The 24019-nt window shown below is 41.6% G+C and overlaps 2 protein-coding genes and 1 long non-coding RNA gene across 9 annotated transcripts in view; 1 reads left to right on the top strand and 2 right to left on the bottom strand.

Annotated features, from left to right (window-relative positions):
- CORIN (corin, serine peptidase) overlaps positions 1-12462 on the bottom strand; it is a 261470-nt gene extending 249008 nt beyond the window's left edge. The window contains 2 exon segments of the mRNA XM_082462463.1: positions 11903-12294; positions 12297-12462. Of these exon segments, the coding sequence (XP_082318589.1) occupies positions 11903-12294; positions 12297-12450 (546 nt within the window). The 5' untranslated portion in view covers positions 12451-12462.
- Positions 12463-13163: 701 nt separating this feature from the next.
- On the top strand, positions 13164-18935 carry LOC309661159. Its single transcript, XR_014263876.1, has 2 exons — positions 13164-13244; positions 15839-18935. It is a non-coding gene; the product is annotated as an uncharacterized lncRNA (long non-coding RNA).
- NFXL1 (nuclear transcription factor, X-box binding like 1) overlaps positions 18737-24019 on the bottom strand; it is a 56743-nt gene continuing 51460 nt past the window's right edge. For all 7 annotated transcript variants that reach the window (XM_082462465.1, XM_082462468.1, XM_082462467.1 and 4 more), the window contains exons 21-23: positions 23232-23318; positions 22350-22403; positions 18737-20319 (exon numbers count right to left, since the gene is read on the bottom strand). In XM_082462465.1, coding sequence (XP_082318591.1) covers positions 20146-20319; positions 22350-22403; positions 23232-23318 — 315 coding nt within the window. In that variant the 3' untranslated portion in view covers positions 18737-20145. The remainder of the gene's footprint in view (positions 20320-22349; positions 22404-23231; positions 23319-24019) is intronic.

Genomic DNA, 24019 nt, shown 5'->3' with positions numbered 1-24019 from the left:
ACCTCGGAGGCACCTTGCTCTGCTCCCGGACCAGATTCCGGGCTCAGTTGCTCAGCAAAGGGGGAGGAAAAGGAGAATCCACACAAAGGTCTGAGGTCTATAGAAAGCAATCAACGTTATTCTTTTTCCACTCTTTTCTCACTTTTAACACATATAAAAGAGGAATAAAATGACAAGATCTCGCTCTTGCAGCCTTCTCAGCTACTTTTCAGTCAGTAGCTTGTGAGGATGTGTGTTGTGTGTGTTTCATGTTTTATGCTAAGGCAGCCAGACCATCGCAGAAGCTCTGCGCTCATTACTTCCCATCAGAGTTGACCTATTTCCCCGCCTCACAGCAGAGCATCCAGAGAAGGCCAAGTTGGATAATTTGTTGCATTTTCCCTTTGTCTTGGGGAAACAAGGCCTATTAAGGGGAAAAGGCCAAGATACTTTGTTATATTTTCCCTGGGTCTTGGAGAAATGTGAGTGGAGAAACAACAAACATTTTACAAGAAAAAAAAAAAAACACTTTTACAAATTGAAAAAATAATAAATTAAAAGTTTGTTTTAATTTTAATTTTAAAAAATTAAAATAGTTATCCTGTGGGTTTTGTTTACTTCCCATAGGGAGAATAAATAATTTTTCTGGAAAGAAGATATGTCTCACCTGTTGGGAAAGCTTTCTTTAAGGAAGCAGGGGAGAGAGCCGTCAGCTTTTAGGAATTTCTGACACAAAATGATTGGAGAATACTGCTAGTTAGGAGTATATATTTCTTATCCAGAGAGCATTTTTGCTCCTCTCACTGACATTCAGCTGACAGAGGTAAAGTTAAAACAATACAAACAAAACTGTTGGTGTTCAATGTCATTGCAGCACTATTCACAATAGCCAAGACACAGAAGCAGCCTAAATGCCCACTGAAAGATGAATGGATAAAGAATATATGGTATATATATACAATGGAATATTACTCAGCCATAAAAAGAATGAAATAATGCCATTTGCAGCCACACGGATGGACCTAGAGATTATCATACTAAGCGAAGTAAGTCAGAAAGAGAAAGACAGATACCATAGCATATCACTCATGTGAAATCTAAAATATGATACAAATGAACTATTTACAAAACAGAAATAGACCCACAGACACAGGAAACAAACTTATGGTTACCCAAGAGGAAAGCAGAGGGAGGGATAAACTCGGAGTTTGGGATTAACATATACACACTACTATATATAAAACAGACAACCAACAAGGACCTACTGTATAGCACAGGGAACTATACTCAATATTTTGTAATAACCTATAAGGGAAAAGAATCTGAAAAATATATATATGTATGTATTTATAGCTGAATCACTTTGCTGCACACCTGAAACTAACACAACATTGTAAATCAACTATACTTCAATTAAAAAAGAAAAAGGAAACAAATCAAACAAAAAAAAACTGTTTGTGCCATGGGCAGGGAGTTAATAGGCAAGCTGGAGTTGGCCCCAGGAACCCAGACCTCGGATCTGGGTGCACATACAAGTCCGCTCCTTCCAAGATATCACCAAGGACACCTTCAGAAAGGCTCATCTCTGCTTTAATTTCGGGAAGGTTGGGGAGCTCAGCTGTAATGTTATTCAGAAAAAGGCAGAATAAAAATCAGGATAGGCCAGGTTTAGGACTATAGTTACCAAGTCTAGAATTTACATTAAAAAACCATAGGGTCTTCCCTGGTGGCACAGTGGTTGAGTATCTGCCTGCCAATGCAGGGGACACGGGTTCGAGCCCTGGTCTGGGAAGATCCCACATGCCGCGGAGCAACTGGGCCCGTGAGCCACAACTACTGAGCCTGCGCGTCTGGAGCCTGTGCTCCGCAACAAGAGAGGCCGCGATGGTGAGAGGCCCGCGCACCGCGATGAAGAGTGGTCCCCACTTGCCGCAACTAGAGAAAGCCCTCGCACAGAAACGAAGACCCAACACAACCAAAAATAAATAATAAATAAATAATTTTTTAAAAAAGACAAAAAAACCCCATAAAGACCAGGGGGAGCGAGGGAGCTGGTCTCTAAAGTCTGGCAGAACTCTTCTACAGAACGAAACCGGACAAACACCGCCGCTCCCGGCGTGATCCTCCCACCTGTGTCCCCGTGGCCAGAACTGGCCACCCCAAGTAGGCAGCTGGGTGTGAGAGCTTTCAGGGGCCTCCCCAGAGCTTTTTTTAACCTGGTATTTTCTGCTTATAGACTTTCCACAGGGGCAACCCCAGGTCCGGGGGTGGGGGGGATTCTCTTCAGCTGGGAAATGTGAGAAGTCAGCTGGCCTGTGGCAAAGGAGGTATTTTTAGCCGAGACTTGGGGATCTCGGGAGTGCCATCTACTTTAGACCGCAGGGTGGGAGACACAAAACAGAGCTAAGCAAGGGGACTGGGGCGACTCTGCATTTTCTTAGCAACGACTGCTGAGCTTACCTTGGAAGAAGATTCTGTCTGTGCTCTGGTGCGGTGAGGAAAGCCAGCCCGGGGGTCTTATCAGCAATGGGGCTCCACCCTCCCCGTGGAGGCGAGGCCCGTAAGTCCCGCCTTCACGCCACGAACTCGCAGGGGCTCTGCCAATACCTACCTGCTCACCGGCCCACCTGCCTGCCTGCTGCATTGGCATCACCTGAAACTTCTTAGAAATGCAAATTTGGGGCCCCATCTACTAAGTTAGAAACTCTGGCAGTGGGACCCAGCCATCTGTGTTGCATCAGGCCCTGCAGGTGATTCTCAGGCATGCTAAACCTGGAGGATTACTGGCCTAATCACACGGTCACAAACATCCCTAGATAAAGGTACAAGAACAAAACTTTATCCCTATCAAACCCACACGGCAGTACATCGTTTTAAATTAATAGACATTATTTTTAGCACATTTTTAGATTTACAACATTGAGCAGATAGTAAAGAGAGCCAATAATTCTTGGTAAACCTTTTTTTTTCTCCTGTGTACCTTACCCTTTCTCTCCCAGCTGAGTTTTGCTATCAAAGGTTGCAACTGAGTCAGAGTAAGAAACAGCCCCCAGTGCTCGGGGAGGATGGCAGTCCCACACAGCAACCCTAGAAATGGGTGCACCGGGCAAGCTGCAGGGAAGCCAACTGAAATTGTCTAAGATGATGTAGCCACGGGAATGCCTCCTCAAAAGAGTCTGGGAAATAACATTAGAGTATTCCTAATGAATTAGCTTCCTATGGCTGCTGTAACAAATGCGACCTGTGGCTTACAACAACACAGATTTATTTCTCTTACATTTCTGGGGGTCAGAAGTCTGAAATCAGTTCCACCGGGCTAAAGTCAAGGTGTCGTCAGGGTTGCTTCCTTCTGATTGCTTTGAGGAGAGGATCTGTTTCCTTGCCTTTTTCAGCTGTTAGTGGCTGCCTGTATTCCTTGGCTGCTGGCCCTTCCTGTATCTTCAAAGCACATCTCTCTAGTCTCTACATCCATCCTCTCATTGCCTTCTCCTCTGACTGACCCGCCTGCCTCCCTCTAATAAGGACACTGTGGTCTCATCAGTTCCTCCCAGATAATCCAGGACAATCTCCCCATCTCGAAATCTTAACACACAATCTAATCACAGCTGCAAAACCCCTTTTGCCTTATAAGGTGGCATTCACAGGTCCTGAGGATTAGGATATGGATATATTTGCGGGTCCATTATCCAACTTACCACACTCCCTATGGCCCTGTACTATCTAATACGGTAGAGACACTGGCCACATGTGATTATGGAGCACCTGAAATGTGACTCATCTGAATTGAGGTGTGCTGTAAGAGTATTGAAATTTGAAGACTTAGTATGAAAAAAATAAGGTAATGTATTTCATTCATAATTTTTATATTGATTCCATGTTAGAATTGCAAAATCTTGGATATAGTGAGTTAAATAAGACATATTATTAAAATTAAATTAATCTGTTCTTTTTGCTTTTTCAAACATAGACAATTTTAAATTACCCACGTGGCCAACATTGTATTTCTACTGGACAGCGCTGCTATAGACCACAAAGGAAGCAGGGTGATGTTAAATTTCAATAGCTTTATTTGTGTCTTACTCATAGTTATAAGGGAGCCTAGACATTGAAAGCAATATGTCTTCTTTCAACCTTCTCTAGGGAGAGCAACTGACTGCACAGAATTGAGATTTCAAATCAAGAGGGATGTTATATAGGGACATACACAACTAAATTCTCCACTAGATAACAGTAACCAAAAAAAATAATAAAAATCTAGCAGCTCGTGTTCTTACAAAGCACTTTCTTAAAGCATAATTTTGCTGAATCCTCAATCACAATCCTGTGAGAGGAATATTGTTCCCATTCTTCAGAGAAAGAAACTGAGCCTAAGGGAAATTTACCTGCTGGAGTGGCACCCATCTAATAAATGATGGATAAGAACCCGAGCTACGTTTGCGTGCCACAGTGCCCAGGGCTGCCTTGAGCTTATCTTGGCTTGGGTTTAATGATTTAATCAAGCTCACTCTACTTCCTGAGTTATTTTATATCTAATCTTCCTAAATTTCAGAGATCCCAGAATTCTCCCTCTTTACCTGATAATTTTGTTCCTTTGCCAATCTGAACACATTTTTGTGATTGTTTATTTATTAACTGTGAACGCAGAGGGGTGTGTGTCCTACCTAGCTATTTAAGGAAGAGGACTTTATCCTGTGTCGAACTCCTCAGCTAGAGGCATACCTGATACTAAAACCAGACAAAGACACCACCGAAAGAGAAAATTACAGGCCAATATCTTTGATGAATATAGATGCAAAAATTCTCAACAAAATATTAGCAAAGTGAATCCAACAACATATAAAAAAGATCATACACCGCAATCAAGTTGGATTCATCGCAGGGTCACAAGGATGGTTCAACATACACGAATCAATGTGATACACCACATCAACAAAAGAAAAGACAAAAACCACAGGAGATCATCTCAATAGACACAGAAAAAGCATGTGATAAAATTCAGCAGCCGTTCATGATAAAAACTCTTACCATAGTGGGCATAAATGGAACATACCTCAAGATAGCAAAAGCTATTTATGACAAACCCACAGCCAACATAGAGGCGTGCCTGGCCCCCAGCTTGATGTGGACCATCTGTTGGATGGCCCCCAACACGAATGACTGTCTCTCCCCACCCTTTCCACCACCCACAAGCTGCATGCCTAGGTGAAACGCTCAGATCTGACTTAGAGCCAGAGAAGATATCCCCAGACAAACCTGGCCTCTGGTGAGCAGATTTCCTCTGCTCAGTCTTCCTTGGAGTGGAACAGGCCATGTCGCACTTCGGCAGAGGTTGCTGTGAGAAGAACTGGCAAAGACCCACAAAGAGGGAAGCAGATGTCAAGGTCAGCTAGGACACCCCTTATCCAGCAGCACTTCTCGGCTGTCGGAAAGGGAGGAGGGAAGTAAAAAGGAAAAGGGTACAATGTGCTGCTCATTTTCTCTGCAACATGAAAACCTCAGCCTTTAGATCTAGAAAGGCCCTTGGAGAGTGTCTAGCCTAACAACCTCATTTTATGCATGAGAAAACCAGGATCAAACAGGTTAACTGACGTCTTTCTGTAAAGTCTCCCAGCAACTTAGTATCAGATAAAGACTAGAGCTCCCTTTTCTGATTGTGCTCAACTTGGACAAAATTGCTTTAAAGGATCACAGACAAGTATTAAGTAAAATCACACAGCTTCGATTTCCAAACCACGCTGCAGAGAAGAGGCACCTTGCTTGCAGGCTGAGACTCTGAAATAGGCACTCAAAGCTGAAAGTCATGTACAGTCAAAATAATCCTTGAAAATCCTTAGGAAAATGCCACACTGGAGACCAATATAACTTCTGTCAATCAATCCCACACAGTCAGTTTTTCCAGAGATGGAACAAGTTCCACAGTTGAGTACCAGATTAATTAATTGGCTTGAGGTTAGAGGACAAAAAGGCACAGATCTTTAAACACAGGACCACACGTAAGACTGCAAGCTGGGTACATATAAAAGGCACCAGAGTTCTGAAATGAACAGCAGATTCCCTTCTCTTATCCCCTGCTCTCACTCCCGGGCACTGATCAGAACGACAGGCAAAGTGACTCATACTACTTAAACAGTTCTCTCTTCCCCACACTCCTGATTTAGTGTTTACTGCTTAATTAGAAGCTAAGCTTCACATGCGCATGAATCTCCATTTTGTTCATTTGTGAACCCCAAGTGCCCGGTACTGTGCCTGGCACATAAATGTGTGTTGAATAAATGGATAAATCTACTCCTCTTTTTGTCCAGGCTACGTAGTTGAATTCTTGTAAGTTGATGTTATTCTGTTCTAGCACGTAGCTCTTAACCTCTCGGGGTGTTACGTTGCCCTAGCCAGAAAAATTCACATTGAACTGTTCATAGAGATTGTTCAGTACTCATGGGGTTCATGGAGCCCAAGATTAAAATTTCCTGGTGCCATCAACCTTTAAGATGCTGCTGTGACACTTTAGCAGAATGACCTTCTTGGCTTTGGAGAGACTGACATCGTTTACTTTCATAACTGCACAAGGACTTTTCTTTACAACTCTCCCAAATACTGGAAACAAAAGGTACTCTTTAAATGTTCAGCCCAAAAGCTCAAAGGGGACCTGGGCTAAGCTCAAACTAGTGGCACCAAAATGATCGTCACAACACTCCGCTGTATTTTCTGACCTACTCCTAAGCCAGCCTGTTGGCTGACTGGCCCTTCTCCACAGATGTCCTCTTGAGCTGCTTGCAGGTTTCAGCACTGATACTGCATGGCCAGATGGATCACCTACAGGACCACCCTGGATCCCCAGCTAGCCCTGTCAAGCATTGACACTACACTTGTCACCACCAGCTCTGATGGTTTGGACACAGAGAAATGTACGGCAGGAGAATATTCAAACAGCTGTTGTAAGGTGAGCTGATGGGGGCAACTGCCAGCAGGCTGAGAGGAAAACATAATTTACGGGCATCCTTCAGCAGAGCTCAGAGCCAAGCAAACACCGCTGCAGAACCATCACAGGATGTGGCAGACAGACACACTGGTGCTGCAAGACAACAGCGGCTCTTTCTGAGCAAAGAGAAAGAAGGAGAGACCGGAGACAGGGCTGGGGACAGTGACAGGCTCAGGAAAGGGCAGCTGACTCAGTAATCCAAAAGTGAGCCAACCCATGTACTACACACCCACATGGAAAGCACATATAATCTCCCAGCCTGCATGGTGATTGTCTGCCTATAAGAATAATAAATATTACAGACTATGCTCTAAAGCAGATTTAGCAAAGTCCCAGAAACAGAATAAACTCAAGGCAGGGAAAGGATTACCTATGTATGCATCTGTACTGGCTTGAATAGTGTCCCTCAAAAATTCATGTCCACCAGAACCACAGAATGGGACCTTACTTGGAAATAGGGTCTTTGCCTTTGGAATTAGTTATGGTGACATCATACTGGATTAGGGTGAGCCTTAATCCAATAAGACTGGTGCCCTTGTAATAAAAGGGGAGAACACAGAGACACAGGGAAGAAGGCCACGTGACTATAGAGGCAGAGATTAGAGGGATGCAGCTACAAGCCAAATGCCAAAGAGTGCCAGCAATCACCAGAAGCTAGGAAGAGGGGAGGAAGGATCCTTTCCTAGAGCCTTCAAGGGACATAGCCCTGCAGACATCTTGATTTTGGACGTGTAGCCTCCAGAACTGTTAGCAAATAAATTTTCAGTGTTTTAAGTCACCAGGTTTGTGGCAACTTGTTACAGCAGCCCTAGGAAACTAATACAGCATCTCTCTATTTTAGCTACTTTCAAATACATTGCTGTATAGTCATTCATTCACAAATAGTCAATTTGTACGAATTCTGTCCCTCTTCTAGCAATGAACAAAAACAAAGAAAAATCTCTGCCCCCATGAAGCTTATATCTCAGAGTAGGAGGAGACAGAAAATAATCAAAATAAAGAAGTAAAATACATAGTCTGTCAAATGGTGATAAGTTCAGTAAGGGGTCCTATGGCATGAGGTAGAGTATTAGTTTTAAATTTGAATAAATTAAGCATTCTCAGAGGATTCTGATCCAAACATTGAACCTAAGATTCTAGTACAGACAGTCCTCGACTTAACGGTTTTCCTGCTTTATGATGGTGTGAAAGCGATACGCATTCAGTAGAAACCGCGCTTTAAATTTTGGATTTTGATGTTTCCCTGGGCTAGTGGTACATGGTAAGCCACTCTCTTGTGATGCTGGGAGGGGTCGCGAGCTGCAGCTCCCAGTCAGCCATGCGATCATGACGGCGAACAACTGATACACTTACAACAGTCCTGCACCCAGATGACCATTCCGTTTTTCACTTTCAGTAAATTACTGAAATTTACTGATTCAGTAAATTACCTGAGATAGTCAACACTTTATTATAAAACAGGCTTTGTGTTAGATGGTTTTGCCTAACTGTAGGCTAATGTAAGTTTCCTGAGCATATTTAAAGTAGGCTAGGCTAAGCTGTGATGTTTGGTAGGCTAAGTATATTAAATGCATTTCAACTTATGATGATATTTTCAACTTATGAAGGGTTATTGGGACATAACCCCGTTGTAAGTCAAAGTAGATCTGTACTGTCGTTCTTGGGGAAAATGGTACAACACGTAAAGGTACGTAGGGGAGAGAAGAGCCTCACTCTATTATATCAGAGTTTCTGCTCTAAAACCAGGAAAACTATCAGCCATAAAGCTCACCGTGAAGGGAAAAGAACAATTCGTTAGCAAAACTCATCAAGGCTAAGGGTAGAATTTCTAAGGATTTTGTGACTAACACACACACTTGTTGGCTGATTTATAATAAATGTTAAATATAAAATTTATTATGTGATTATAGAAATTATGTAAATCATAAGTAGTCATTTACCATTCAACAAATGCCCTGGCAGTGATTCAGCTATGCAAAACCACTCTTAAGAGAAAAAGAAGCAAAGGGAGTGCTGGACAGAAAAACTTTTATCATCCAAGAGTCTCACTGAATTATCACTCAAGCAAAAGAAAGCTCTAGAGCTCTAGAGCTAAGAGAACATTCCTCAGTGAAGGATATGTTCTGTCCACACTGTCTAATACAGTAACCACTGGTCACATGTGATTACTGAGCACTTGAAATGTGGCTAGTGAGACTGAAAAACTGAATTTTTAATTTAATTTTGATTAATGTAAGTAACCGCATTAATTAAATAACCACATGTGGCCAGTAGCTACTCCATTGGAGAGAACAGCTGTAGAATCACAGAAGGCTAGCTGCGGAGACAAACCTGAGAGGCTCATAAATGTGAGATGGGACCAGCTCCACAAATAAAAACAGGTAAGGGAGACTTCACAGAATGTATAACTATTATGTAGAGTTTTTCTAGGACATATTTCTTTCCTTAATGCTCACCATGCCCTTATAGATATTCAGTGGTATTATCCCCGTCGGCTGGAAGAGGAAATCAAGGTTCAGCAAGATTTTTTGATTGCCCAGGGCCTTGCAGCTTTTAACGGCCAGAGCCAGAGATTTGAATTTGGCTTTGACACCAAAATACATACTCTAGCCACCAAGGCACTCCATTTACAGCACCTTTCACTCTTGTGATGTCTTCCATTCAATCCACCCTCTCTGAACAGTCTGAAACACAAAAGTGTGTGTGTCTGCATGTGTGTGTGTACACATATGTGTGTCTGAGTAGATTTTGCAGAACAGGTAAGTCTGAGAGTTACTTGAGTTCTTAGTGTGGATCAAGTATTCTGTACAAATCAATATCCTCTAGACAACCAGCCCCATTCTCCACTTAATCAGGCAAGAACAGGATGCATGAATGCATGCTTGTTGACTAACTTATTAAGGCCAAAGTGGCACGTTAAATAAACCCTTCTTCCTTGGACACATTCAGCAAAAATTCTATAACCCAGCTTTCCTGGTCCTCAAGGAGCTCCCATTCCCCCCAGCCATAGACAAACTCAGAAACCCTAAGACCACAGGTCTTCAAGTCAAGGGAGCCTGGAGGTAAGGGAAAGAGGAAAACTGAGCAACAGGGCACCTCATTAACGGTATGGAGATTTGAAAATACTGGTTTCAGAGAGTGATGACACTAACCCTCTGGAGATACGAGGATGCTCAGCTTCTCCCCACAATCTCCTATTTGCCCCCAACAATGCAGAAGGGCAAGTGAGGGGCTTGTGGGGACATACAGCCAGCAAGTGTGGAAATCCAGATGAAGCCAAGGTGGGAGATATGGCCCTCCTAAGACACAATCACACCTGGTTGGTGGTGGAGGCACTGATGCCTGTTGTGCTGTTATTAGTAAGATTTCTGCAGCGTTCTGAAGAAGGTTCCTAATGGAACTAATTTTGCATCTTTTAAAAAAAGTTTCACTATGCCTAGAAATATACTTGCTGAGATTAATAAAGCAATTCTTATTTGTCTCTTTAACCTCCTGGAAGGTTTAGCTGAGTCTTTCATCACTGTACTATACGCCTATCCTGCAAGGAACGGTCTGGGAAGAGTCCTTTCCCCAAAATAAAGCTTTACAGCATTTCCAGGTTTTGAGATTTATGTGATCCCATACCCAACTAACTCTGAAAATAGTTCATCCTAGTGTGACTCTCGGTGTCCTGGGAAGAATTCTATGGAAAGCCTGACTGCTCAGCCCAGTAATCACACATGTCTCTGCAGACAGCTAGTCTAACCTCTCAAGCCCCAGGAACCTGGTTCGAGGGACTGATTTCTAGCCTAATTTCCGCACAACAAAACTAATGACACCAAATAATACAAACAAGCTGGTGAATGTTGTGCTGTGACAAAAACTGATTTTATAACGGTTATTTCCAAAATTAATGTGTTGCGACATCTTTAATTTCAACACCTTCAGCTAAAATGTGTGTCTTTGGAAAATGATCACCAGTAAGTCCTGACTTCGCTCTGTTTCTGGTAGCAGTCGGCATTCCTTTGCAGAGTTTTGATTCCATCAGTAAATTATTGAATACTTTACCAAGGGGGTGGGGGGCGAGGGGAGACTACGAACTACAGATGGACACAGAGAAGTCGTCGCGGTCTTATTCAAGAGTGAGCCCGTCTTTGTAGTGCATTGTTCTCAGAAGTCTCCCGCGGAAGGAAAGCTCTACTTTACGAATTGCCGGGACAGCGTCCCTGGGAACGCCCAGCCGGGCCGCTTCCCTGATGAGCTCGCAGCTCTGAGCACGCAGGGCTCGGTCCCGGGAATGACAAGCAGTGCAAAAAGCGCCTACACCGCCATCCACCGGCCCCGAGCGGGTGGCACCCGGAGTGGCGAGCTCGCCACGAGAGCTGGGGAAGAATCCCGGCAGGATCCGACCCAACGCCACCTTCCTCCCACAAGCGCAGCCCTGCGTCCCTGCCCCGAGAGCGGTCCCTGGTCCCCGGCTCCGCGCAGCGGGAACCACGCCGCAGCGAATGGATTCCGGGACCCTCCTGACACCGAAGAAGGAAGGCAGCGCCCAAAAGAGACCCGGTTCCTGGGGGCTCAGGCCAGTGAGGACCTGCCGTGCTGCTCTTCCCTACCTTTCCTCTCTCGAACCAGGGGCAACGTTGTCCCTTCCCAGGACAGGATCGGAGCCCGCCAAACCCGGAGTAGCTCGAACCCGCAGCCCCTACCCCAGCCCCGCCCCGCCCCCCCCATGGCGGCCGGCGCCCAGTGTGCCCAGGCGGGTACTCGCCGCAGACGAAGTTTGCGCGCAGGGTACGCAGGAGTTCCCAGCACCCTGCAAGGGGCAGCGCTCAGATGGTTCTGGGATGTCCACGCTCAGATGGTCCAAGGATAACCGGCACCGCTGGTTGCAGGGGAACCGCGCGCGAGTCCGGGCTCTAAGAGGGATGAAGACCCAGGCGCGCGCGGCCGGGAAGGGAGGCTTACGTCTGGGGCAAGCGAGGCTGCGCGGTCCTTCCAGATGCCGGGCGTCGGCGCAGAAAAGAAGCCGCGGACCCCCGAGGGGCTGGTTCCGACGGCTCCTTCAGCAGCCTCCTCAGGCGCCCGGGCGCCGCCGAGCCCACTTGATGCGTGGAGGGCGCCCCTGCAGGGGACGCGGTAGCGCCTCGGGCAAGGAGAGCGTGGTCTCCGGACCGACCCGACCCGAGCGTTAAAGGAAACCCTACCCATGACCCTGGGAGGGTCCCGGACGCTGGGCGACCGGGATGGAGGACCGTGCGCCCGAGGACTGGTCACAGGGTGCTTAGCGTGGCGCTGGGACAGCCGAAGCTCACCGACGGCAGGGCAAGAAGGTGGCACCCGAGGGGAGGAGGGGGCGGGACGGGAGGGATTGACCCTGAATTCATCCGGACTGAGAGGTCATGCGACCTGTTCGGCGGCAGAGCGCGGATCGTGGATCTTACCCGCTCCGGGGCCCCGGCTGGGCGGTAGCGCTCTTCCGGAGCGCGGGCGGGGGACTGTTTCGTGGAAAACATGTCTCGCTTTTTCCTCCGTCCACTCTTATCCTGGTCGCTTTTCTCTCCTCTGCGTGCCCCTGGGAGAGGCACTACGGATGCCTTGCTCCTCGCTCAGGAAGAGACAAGTTGAACTTCAAGGGACAGGGGCTCCACATTTTGTCTGCTCGACAGATCCCACCTCCCTTCACTCCCATCTCTGGGTCCCACCCATAAGAACCCTTAATGACAGATCCTCTACAACCCCACCTCTTTGTATTCAAAGAAGTTATTCTTCAGGGGCAGAGGGGAAGCCAAGCGGCCTGCGGGTCCCCCCACCCATGCCCACCCCCAAACTTACGCCCCGCGACGGCAGCACGAAGAGGACGAGACCTGAGCATTTGGGCTGTGGGAGACCGAGTAATTGGGAGCAAAGGAGTAACCTCTCGGCTCTCCCAAATCTCATCACATCCTAGACCATTCCCTTTTGGCCAGAGCGTAGCCAAGTAAAAATCAGAATAACTGCAGGCACTGGCAATTAAAGGGCAAGTTTGTTATCTCAACACAGATTTACGTTTCTAGGGCGAGCATTATTTGCTTCAGGCAAATGGAAACTAGCTTCTCTGTTTAGGGAAGGAACTGCTTTGCAAGAGTGCCTGAGACTTTGCTGAGGCTGCAGGGACCCGTGAGTGAACCTGAGCCTGCTTCCACAAACCTAGCAGCGGTTTCCTGCGGAGAGCAATCACAGGCTAAATCCTAGGGGCCAACAACTCTGTGCCTTTCTGTCACTCACCAGCAGCCCCTCTTCCTCAGGCAGCGTCAAGGAGGCACTGCAGGTATTTACCATGGTAGAGACTACCATTTGAAGCCCAAGTTGTCATACGTTTGGCAGAAAATGACTACACTTGAGTTTCTCTTAGAAATATATATTTTTTAATCCAACTTTAGTCAAGATCTAAGGAAAATTTCAAAAATCACTCATGAGGTTACTGAATAAATCCATCTCCATTATTCTGGCAGAGGCTATGCATAGTCAACAAAATATGTATCAGGCACTTGTTCCTTGAATATTATAGCTGGGGGAGGGGGGTTATAACTTGTAAAATTGGGGGGAAAATCGGTATTTTGTTTCTGAAGTGAAGTGAGAAAGTAGAAAATATTGCAAATGCATGGGACAATAGTTGAAATAGGGAGTTGAAGTAACCAGCCTAAGTTTTAAGTTTACACAGCTAGCAAGTGCTGAGCTGGGATTCTGCAGAGATGTAATTTCAGGACTGTGTTCTTCTAAGATACTGCCTCATCACACGTCATTGTCATCACCACAGGGACACCAGTCTGAAAATCAAGAGCCTAGGCGATTTGTCTGCCAGCTCTACCTTGAGCAAATCCCCTAGTCTTTCTGGGCCAGTTAACGCAGTCTGTAAAACAAGGGTTGGATTCAATCCTCAAGGTTTCTACAGGCATTCTGAAGCCAAGTATGAACTGCTATTCACCTCCTTTCTCTTCCACTTTCTGCCCTCTAGTGGAGGCGTTAAAGGAACTGTGAAATTTAAGTAGCTAAATCAGTGAATTTGAGATAGCTAGGGTAAATAAGTCTTCTCTCTTTCACTACTATACAGTACTGTTCTTCAGAGAGCTAAAGCTGATTGCACTGGTAAAACAGCATTCTTAAACTTCCTTTTAGCAAGAAAACCCAACCAGTTCTAGGCACCAATGGCATCAGAGTAAATATTTGAGGTAGTCTTTGCATGAGGGCAAACAGCTATTTTTATATTCTTTGTAACAAACTTCTGTAATGTAAGGAATCATAACAAATGTTAGAAATCTCATAACATATGTGAATAATTTGAATATGCAGAGGGCTCACAGTAATCTTCAATGACCTATTTGAATTATTCCTTTTAAAAATATTTGCCACATTTGCTTTTCAACTTAAAGTGACAACCATCATCTAGTTTCTTACATTTCATTTTACAAAAAGAAACATTTATGGCCTTTTGAAATTTTTATTGTCCAGTATTTCAAACATATATCTAACTAATTAGATGGTTTAAAAGAAAAAACATAAACCTTAATGAGATTTATGGGAAAATTAACTTAAAGGTAGTGAGTATACTTCTGGAAAGGGTGATTTTACAGATTAAACTTTAGTCACATTTCATGTACAGACCAATTTTAGTGCTTAGTACTACAAATAAAGGCAATTTGAGAAAAAGAAAGAGATATCTTTGAGAAGCAGCCAGCATCCCAGGATAAGAAGAGGAAAGCAGTGGCTAAAATAGATATGCTATCCCACGGCTTAACACTCATTTAGGATTTATTAGCTGCCAGATGAACAAAATTGAGTTCCTGCCCTCACAGAACCTCCTGGCATAATAAATACATTAAACTGGGACTTCCCTGGTGGTCCAGTGGGTAAGACTCCTCGCTCCCAATGCAGGGGGCCCGGGTTCAAACCCTAGTCAGGGAACTAGATCCCACATGCATGCCCTAACTAAGAGATCTGCATGCTGCAACAAAGACACGGTGCAGACTAAATAAATAATTTAAAAATAAATAAATACATTAAACACAAATATGTAAACTATGGAAAAATACTTGCAAGTAATATAGGACTGTATTTCAGGGAGTCAGAATGTGATATTTTTAGCTGAGATCTAAAGATGCAAAGCCTTTAAAATAAAAAATATATTAAAGAACAGAGCAAGAAACAGGCGAATTGGACATTTACCTATTGCAGGGAAAGAGAGTTTACTTAAACTAAGAAGGGAAAACAACATGCCCATATCTGAAGTAATATATTCCAGCACACTGAAACATTCTGTATATGATAGAAGTAGGCCATGTACACATTCTGTTTGCTGTATATAATATTTCTGGGACATCAATCTCTTACTCTAATATACTAGTCACTGGGAGAAGGTAATAAGAACCGGCCCACAAAAAGTTTCAAAGGAATTTTATTTCTAGCACCCTCACACACCTAGTGCTGGTTCCCCCCCACCTCCAGGGCTGCCATTTGACTGCCCACATCCGGCCTAGTCTTCCTAGGGATAGTACCCCCTCAATGACAATGACCACGTGAGCAAAAACTAAGGTGGCTCAGTTTACAATATGTTTTTCTGACCTGTGAATCAATTTGTAAGAGAAGTTATGATGTTAAGTCACATTTATCTGTATTATTATAGCTAAGAATTTCTAAGCACTATGTGCCAGGTACTTCACAAAGTGACATGTATATTTTTTCAGTTTTTAATTCTTGAAACAAACCTAGTTTCCTTTGTTGTAAAATGAGAATAATAATAGCCCCGCTGCATAGGCTGTCACGGGGGTTAAGTAAATACAAAAAGTGCTTTAAAATAGTTGTAGACACATTATAATAGCTAACACTTACTGAACACTATTATTTCTCCTTGTTTCTCTTTTACAGATGAGGAGGAAAGTGCGTCTTACAAAAGTTAAATGATTGCCCAAGATCTCACAACTAGAAAAGGGCAGAACCAGAACTGGAGCCCAAGCAACCTGGAACTAGACTGACCTCTTAACCCCTACCTCCTGTAGTACAATTATTAAGACAGTAATGGAAAATGCCCCAAAAGTTTACGGCCTAGAATGACACTGTGAATTCAGTCATTCATCCATCAAATATTTATTGAGCACTGCAGTGGGTTGAATTGTGTCCCTCCCCAAAATTAATGTCCAACCGAAACTAAATATGTAACTTTCCTTATTTGGAAAGAGGGTCTTTGCAGGTGTAATTAGGTAAAATGAGATTATACAGGAGTAGGGTGGGCCTTAACTACGGAGGGTGTTCTCCTAAGAGACAGAAAAGGACACACACAGACATGGAGAAGGCAGCCAAGTGGAAATGGAGGTAACACTGGAGTGACGTATCTATGAACCGAGAAACGCCAAGGATTGACGCCCAAAACCAGAAGCTAAGAGAGAGGCATGGAATGGCTTCCTTCACTGAGTCTCCAGAAGGAACCAACCCTGCTGACACTATGATTTTGGACATCTGGCCTCCTGAACTGTGACAGAATAAATTTGCTTCAAGCCACTTTCTTTGTGATAATTTGTCATGGCAGCCCAAGGAAACTAACACCAGCATCTGCTATGTGGCTCAGCGTGGTTCTCCACTCTGGAGTTACAGCAGTAAAAACTGCACCCCTGCCCTCATGGAGCTTTCCTTCTAGTGAAGGAGACAGACAATAAACAAATATAGAATACAGTGTTAGGTCCTATGTAGCGCTATGAGGAAAAAATATTGTATGAAGATAGAGAACACCAGATGAGGGTTGTTATTAGGGAATCTCTCCCTAGAGGCGTTTTTAACTCAAATGAATCTGGATTGTGGAATTTTAGGCTGAATATGGGTAATTCTTCACAGCACCACTGAAATACATGCCCTTGCGTCAACTGGAAATAAAACTTAGCAAGAACAGCAGATCAGCAAACAACAGACCTAAACTTGCTCAACAGACCAAGATTCTGAAACACATGAAAAGGGTTTCCCAGAATGGACACCCTTAAGAGTTTCTGGAAAGCAGAGGGGTTCCCAGCTCCTCTCACTCCTGCCAAATTCACATCTCTTCTAGGAGGTAGTAACCAGTACTCTGCTTTTCCCTCCTTCTATGAAGCTTGCTAACCTCAGAGGTAGACCCTAAGGTCTAAGGCTTAGACAGTGGTCTAATCACTGTCACTGAATAAAGAGGCAGCTTCCACAGACAAAAGAGATATAGCTACCTTACGTCAGCTCTAGCTCCAGAGCTCAGACTTCTGTCTCACTTCCCAGTACCCAGGGATGGACAAACCTAGCGGCCGGAGGAGTCCCCTGGGTCATCTGAAATACACGAAGAGCCCAAATTTTTTATAGGTCATCTATAAACACTAACACAAATACTTACCTCTTTCTAAAAATTTTAACATTCATAGCCATGAAGTTCAAGCATCAGACTTCTTTGCAAAAAGCAAACATTTTCAATGTTTTGCTTCAGTAAAGTTCCTTCGGCAATTTCAGCAAAGATTACACCAATTTATTTGATTTTAATTTAGACTTGAATAGTGAAGTTAATTGAAATACAAGCACTTAGATGTTGGTCAATCCCTAAAAGTGTTTAAACTGAAAAATACTAAAAGATTTCAATATAAATATTCCACAAATTTCAAACAGTAAGCTAATGAACTTTTATAATGACACACAGTAAACAGTAAAATAAGGCCATCACATTCACATTTTTGTCTATGTCATTGTGAGTGGCTATTTGGTAACTCTTCCATTCCTTCTCTAATTGGCTTAGATTGAAGCAAAAAGGTCAACATGTACTGCTTTATTTCCCTCAGAACAAATTAACGTTAAGTATTTAAACAAAATTTCATTTCATTTTGACCTTAAAGAAATGACTTATTTCCTCCCCACTCCACTCATTGTGCAGCAGTTTCCGCAGCGTCCTCAGGCCACTCCTTCAGGGCAGTGGGGAACCGAGGGAACTGCAGGCTCGAATCGCTGAGTCGAAGCACCACCAGCACCTCCACCCTGGGCTGCCTCCCGCTCATCTCCCTCCCTGCTTTTACCCTGGATTCCTTAGAGCCTTCTCTCCACACAGCAGCCAGAAGACAGTTATCTTAAAAGAACAATGACCGACAACTATTCCCCACTTAAAACTTTCTGGTGCTGCCCACTGCAACTAGAAATAAACCCCAGTTCCACAGCATGGTCTATCAAGCACGCTGTGAACCGGCCCTGGGCGCTCTCTCCCCGTCGCTCACTAGGCTCCAGCCACCCCAGCCCTTCTGTCTGTTCCTCAGCTCTGCCAAACATCTCCCGACTTAGTGACTTTGTACTCGCTGATTTCTCTCCCTCATAGACTTTTCCCTCAGATCTTCAAATGTCCCCATCTCAGAGGGACCTTCCCAATCTAAACTAGCCAGTGCCTTTTCACCCCCCTCTTTCATCACTTTCTGTAACATTTCTCTCATTTTTTAACACCGCTTATCATACGTGAAATCACGTTCATTTTATTGTGTATCTATTTCCTGCCCGCTCTCTTCCACTCCTTAGCAGGTCCCTGAAAGGATCACCATTATCTCCAGTACCTAGAAGGTTCCTGGCACGCAGTAAAGGCATACGTTGATTGAATAAATGAATAGTTGGGCAACGTTGGGCTAATTAATTAAGCTGTGAGCTACTAGCCAAGCAAATAAAAAACAGCAAACTGCTTCATTTATCATTCACTCAATCTCCCTCTTCCGCTCGCTCACTAGATTCTTCCGCACAAATCAGAAAGAAAACTTAGCAAGAACACAAGCCCAACAAAGAGGCATGAACTAGGCTTCAGGTTTGTTTATTAGGCCAAGATTTTGAAATACATGAAAAGAGCTTCCCACGTGGACACCTGACATTCATTTTAGAGCACAGTAAGGGAACGACTTGAGTGTAACAGCTCTAGTTTAGAGCTTCTGAAACACCAACCCAGTAACTCTAACATTGGGAAAGGTAAAAAAGAAATCTAAAATTAAAACAAAAATACCATAAAGAAAGGAATGACTGCCCTTCCACTTTAGATACCAGCAATACTTGATTAAGGAATATAACATCAAATAAATTGAGTTAAAGAAAGCAAAATTTTAAAATCCTTCTTTGTGCTTTTACCACTTCTACCACTTTTTAGTACCTATCAATTACTACGTTTTACATCAAGCATTAGAGTTGTATATCGTGATAAAATTATAGGTTCCTGAATATTTTAAATAGTAAATATTCTAGATTAAAAATTTGGTATGAAAAATTTTAATGAAAACATTAATTATACAAAAATTAAATAGCAAAACCATTTAAAATGACCTACAATTCAAACAGATTTGGCTTACTGATATTTCTCTATCAGCTTGTTTTCATAAGAACTTATTATTTCCAGCTGAAAAAAATCTACTTATACGATTGTGGTAAGAAGAAATGAGAATAAAGTACATAAAGCTCATAAGCCTGTGCTCAGCATATATTGCTCATAAATATTAGTTTTTCTTTTATTATTACTTTTTATTATTATTACTTTGAAAAAACACATACAAGTTTTACAAAACATGTCAACTTCAGTTAAAAGTTTCTTATACAAGACATAGCCACACGTGAGGAATCTAGCCTGGCATTTTTTGAAAACAATTATATTTTCCTCTGAGTGACATACTACATAAAATTTTACTTCAATAACTGATAAAAATTCCTCACTAATAAACTAATTTCTTAAGTCTAATTATATAGCTTCATGTTATAATTTATGAGGTCTTTTAGAGAATATATATATTTTAAAAAGTACAAAGTTACATGATCAGGAAAAGTACCTTTTAATAAGTAACCAAAACACTGTGAAATATTCCTCTTACTACACATACGGCTCAGTCTCATCTTAATTTTGCCAAAAAAAAAAAGATGGCTCTAAATAGTAAATGAAACAGTTATGTTAATACAAGGAAGCACAATGAACAACTAACATGTTACCCTGCCACTGGCTATGCCTAATGAAATATTTTACAATTTCAGTCATGCTTTTACTATTGCTACTTCTAGTATGCTAATTAAGATAAAGCTTAACATTCTGTCCTTCTAACAACCGCTGGAAGAGAATAGAGAGGTGAATGTGAATATATATCATGTTCTACAACATTCACTTTCTAATATTCCAAATTTAACAACTTATCGAAATCTAATCTGAGGTATATTAAGAGATCAAACATTTTTTAATCCACACCATGGGCTATGTACCATGCAAACACTAAAACCAGAACTGCACACACTGGAAAGAGATAATATTTATATTTTTGCCACAGCGTTAGCTCAACTGCCACTTCATCTCTCTTCCTGTTCTTCTTCCGACGACCCTTCAGTCTGTTTTCAAAAGCCTCCAGTTCGGCCTAAATCAAAACAGTATCACTTTTATTAAATTCAATACACACACTGATTTAAAATTTTCCACTTAGATAAAAATAAATTTGGGAAATGTTTTAATAGTAATGGTATATAATAAACATATTGACTTGATTTTTTAAAAAAACATCTCTCCACTACTGATTGTATTCAACAAATTCAGAACTTAGGTAAGCAGAAAGGGAACTAGGGAGTAGTGAAAGAGATTATTTCAGATTGAAGGCCTGCCTTTGATACTAAATACAGAAACATCTGATTTAAAATATAGACATTAGTTTTATACATCAACAGCATTAACCTATAATTAATGGGGCTCTATAATATAGAGCTTCTAGTAAATGCTAACAGATGACCCATTAGAATAACGACACCTATAATTCTAGGTTTACACAATGCTGGTAATAAACATTACTGGCTTGTATGGAAGAAATTCAAGTGAGTGAAGAGGAAAAAGCTGCCGGAAATTGATTCCTCTCTGTCAAATACATTTAAAAACACAGAGTAAAAATTCTTCAGGGGAAAAATGCTTCATGCTTTAAATCAAAATGACTCTTTTAGAAAGTAGAATTATATAAAAACTCGTTCTAAAAAAGGATAACTAGATGACACTCATTATAAAGTAGAGATTTTCAGTCTACTGTTAAGAACTTACTTATTAAACTTTAATGCATGATAATATAACACGATACACCATAGTGCATTGTTATTAACTAAAACCAGATACTTATTAACTAAAATATATATGTAATATTCATGCAAGATTCTGTAAATGTGTATTTAAAAGGAAATAGAAATTTCAGTTAACATATCCATGACTTTGCTCATAAACCACATTGGAAGAAGACCTAACATATACTTAATACAAAGTGGCTTTCTTCGAAGAACCAAAATGTCAGAATATTCTCAAGTAGTTGTTGATATACAGCAAAAGGTCAAAATACATTAAAAGCAGTCAAACTTGAGAACTACTGACACAGTAAAATAACTAATGCTTTAATGATGACTCACAGTCATCAAGCATGGTTTAAATTATTTTCTATACACTCTGTTTAAAAGGTGAGTAAATAGAGAATATGTTTAAGATTTCTGTCCACAACTGTTTATGAAAAGGGGAGGAAGGGACACCCTAAACTGTTCTTAATAATTTAATCTCCCAGGATTTTAGTCGATCCATGTCTTACTGTATTAGCTCTGATAACTTATTTTTTGATATTAGGCAAACCAACTTTATAGAACCATAAAACACCAGAGGTCATTTTATCCCACCCTTGCTACATGAGTTGTTTTTAATGCCCTGTCTCAAGTCATGCAAATTTCAATTTCTTCATTCGTAAAGGCAACAGTTTGCATACAATATACACTGCTTGATAAGTATAAAGCATCTCAAAATGCAAACTGACAAAAAATTACATGTCACTATTACAAAGTTAAGACACTCTTTGGACTGTATGATCAATAAATATAGTATTTGAGCAAACAGGGGATATCAGGAATGTACTTGTTATCTAGGTAATAACAAAGAACAGATAAAAATCCTGCATTCAAGTATCTAATGGGTAAATAAGGGGATGTATTATTAAAACAAATGTATTGGTTAGTAAACAGCACTTATTTGTCACAGATAACCTACAACTCAGTAAAACAGAACTCAAATAATTTTAGATGAGCGAAGACATGCACTCCAGAGGATGACCTGAAATGGATGCTGCCATGCCCTGACCCCCACCCCTCAACCAAAAGGGGAGTTACCTCTTGAGAATGGACGAAACTGGCAAGGAAGTAAATTGGGAATACACAAAATATCTGTGAACATACAAGGTCCCCTGCTTCTTCAGAGGTTCAGTATACCTGGACTGAAGTAAGTGAGTGGCTAATTTTTGTTTTACAAGAACTGTATTTTCAGTCCAGAACTGAGCTCACCAGATCCTAATTTGTATGTTTCCACATATCTTGTATTTGCATAAAAAGTAACAATGATGCAAAGAGACAGAAGTCTGTGTATTTTTTGTTTAGTTACCTGTTGTCTTCGTTTTTCCTCTTCAAGAGCAGCTTTGGCTTCTGCTTCTTTTATCTGTTTACAGACATTTAAAAGTAAATTAACACTGTAATCATCAAATTTTACATAGAATTTTAACATCTTTCCTCCCAGGCTCCACTAACCCATAACAACTTCTGGGAGCTTTAAATTGAAAATTATTTAAAGAAACGTAAATGTTACATACCAAGGTATATCTAACAGAGATGTGTTACCAAGGCACTATCTAACAGATAGGGGGTAAGGGGAGGTAGGTTGTTATACCTTATATAAACATTTCAGCTTTACAACTGTAAGAGATATTAGATCACAATTCAAAGAGTTACAACACTGCAAACTGAAATACTTTTAAAACTGGACTTTTTCTCTTAAGTTACCATACTAAGACTCTATAATAAATTATTGAATACCACTCTTTGCCTAGAGTTGAAATTGACCATTTTCCTAAAATGCCCTTTCTGGAAGGGAATCCTTAGTTTCAAACAAAACCAAGAGCTTACTCCTTGATTGGGCTGATGGACAGAAACAGTGATGCTAGAAGTAACCCAAACAGCAAAGAACCCCAAAACCTTATTTTTGTATTATTTTAACATAATTTTCAGGAGGCTTACACTAACATTAAAATGAATAGCTATGTTCCAGAGCATATACACTAACTGGTACAGAGGATGGAAAAATCTAGTACACACCAGACCATAAAAAGCATACCTGAGGGTTCAAAATAGGCCAACAAACTAGGCTTTTATCACAAAAACAAAAAAGGATGAGATTTTGAGTTGTTCATAATAAGCACATAAATTAATGCACAAAGTAAGTAGGGAAAGGCCACTAACACATTAAAAGTGACATTTAACCTGACATTACCTCAGATGCTTTCCGCTTCATTTCCTTGCATGTTATGTCACATTCTATGGAAATCTGATTTTCACGTACTTTGTTGCACTGCAATTCCTACAAATAAAGTTTTTAAAAATTTGATTTTAAAAGATTTTCCCTCAAAGTTGTAACTGTATGCCATAAAAAAGCAAAATTTCTCTAGCGGCTTAAGATTATGCATATTATTTAACAGTCGTGTTAATATTTAATAATGACATGGCTGCGTGCATTAAATGTCTTAGTTCAAACAGTGATTATTCTCTATCTCTTAACTGCAAAAAAAGTGAATACCATAAAATTAAAACCATCCATTTAATAATCATTTACTAAACACCACTACCAACTCAGCTTCAATTTCATTTTTATTCTTCATTTTTCTTTATCGTCTCTTGTTATTCTTCTAAAGCTTCCAGGGAGGTACTAGAGTACTAGAGTAGTGCCATCCAACACAGCTTTCTGAAATGATGGAGATGTTCTAAACATGCACTACTCACAAGGGTAGCACTTACCACACATGGTTCCTGAGCACTCAAAGCATGGCTACTGAAATCAAGGAACTGAATGTCATATATTATTTAATGGCGACTCATTAAAATTGCAATTTAAATAGCCGTATGTGGCTGGTGGCTACCAACTCAGCGCAGTTCTAGAGTGTTCTGGAGAGCTACAAATTTTTCTCTCAACCATTTTATCTTTTTAAAAAATGTTTAGATGAAAATCATTCTAAAGCTTATATCTGTACTTCACTGCCTCCTTAATGGAATAATAAAAAACTA

The sequence above is a fragment of the Balaenoptera physalus genome (genome assembly GCF_965194825.1).
Source record: "Balaenoptera physalus genome assembly, chromosome: 5".
NCBI lineage: Eukaryota > Metazoa > Chordata > Mammalia > Artiodactyla > Balaenopteridae > Balaenoptera > Balaenoptera physalus.
Note: the sequence above shows the minus strand (reverse complement) of the source record. Positions and strands in the feature narration are given on the sequence as shown.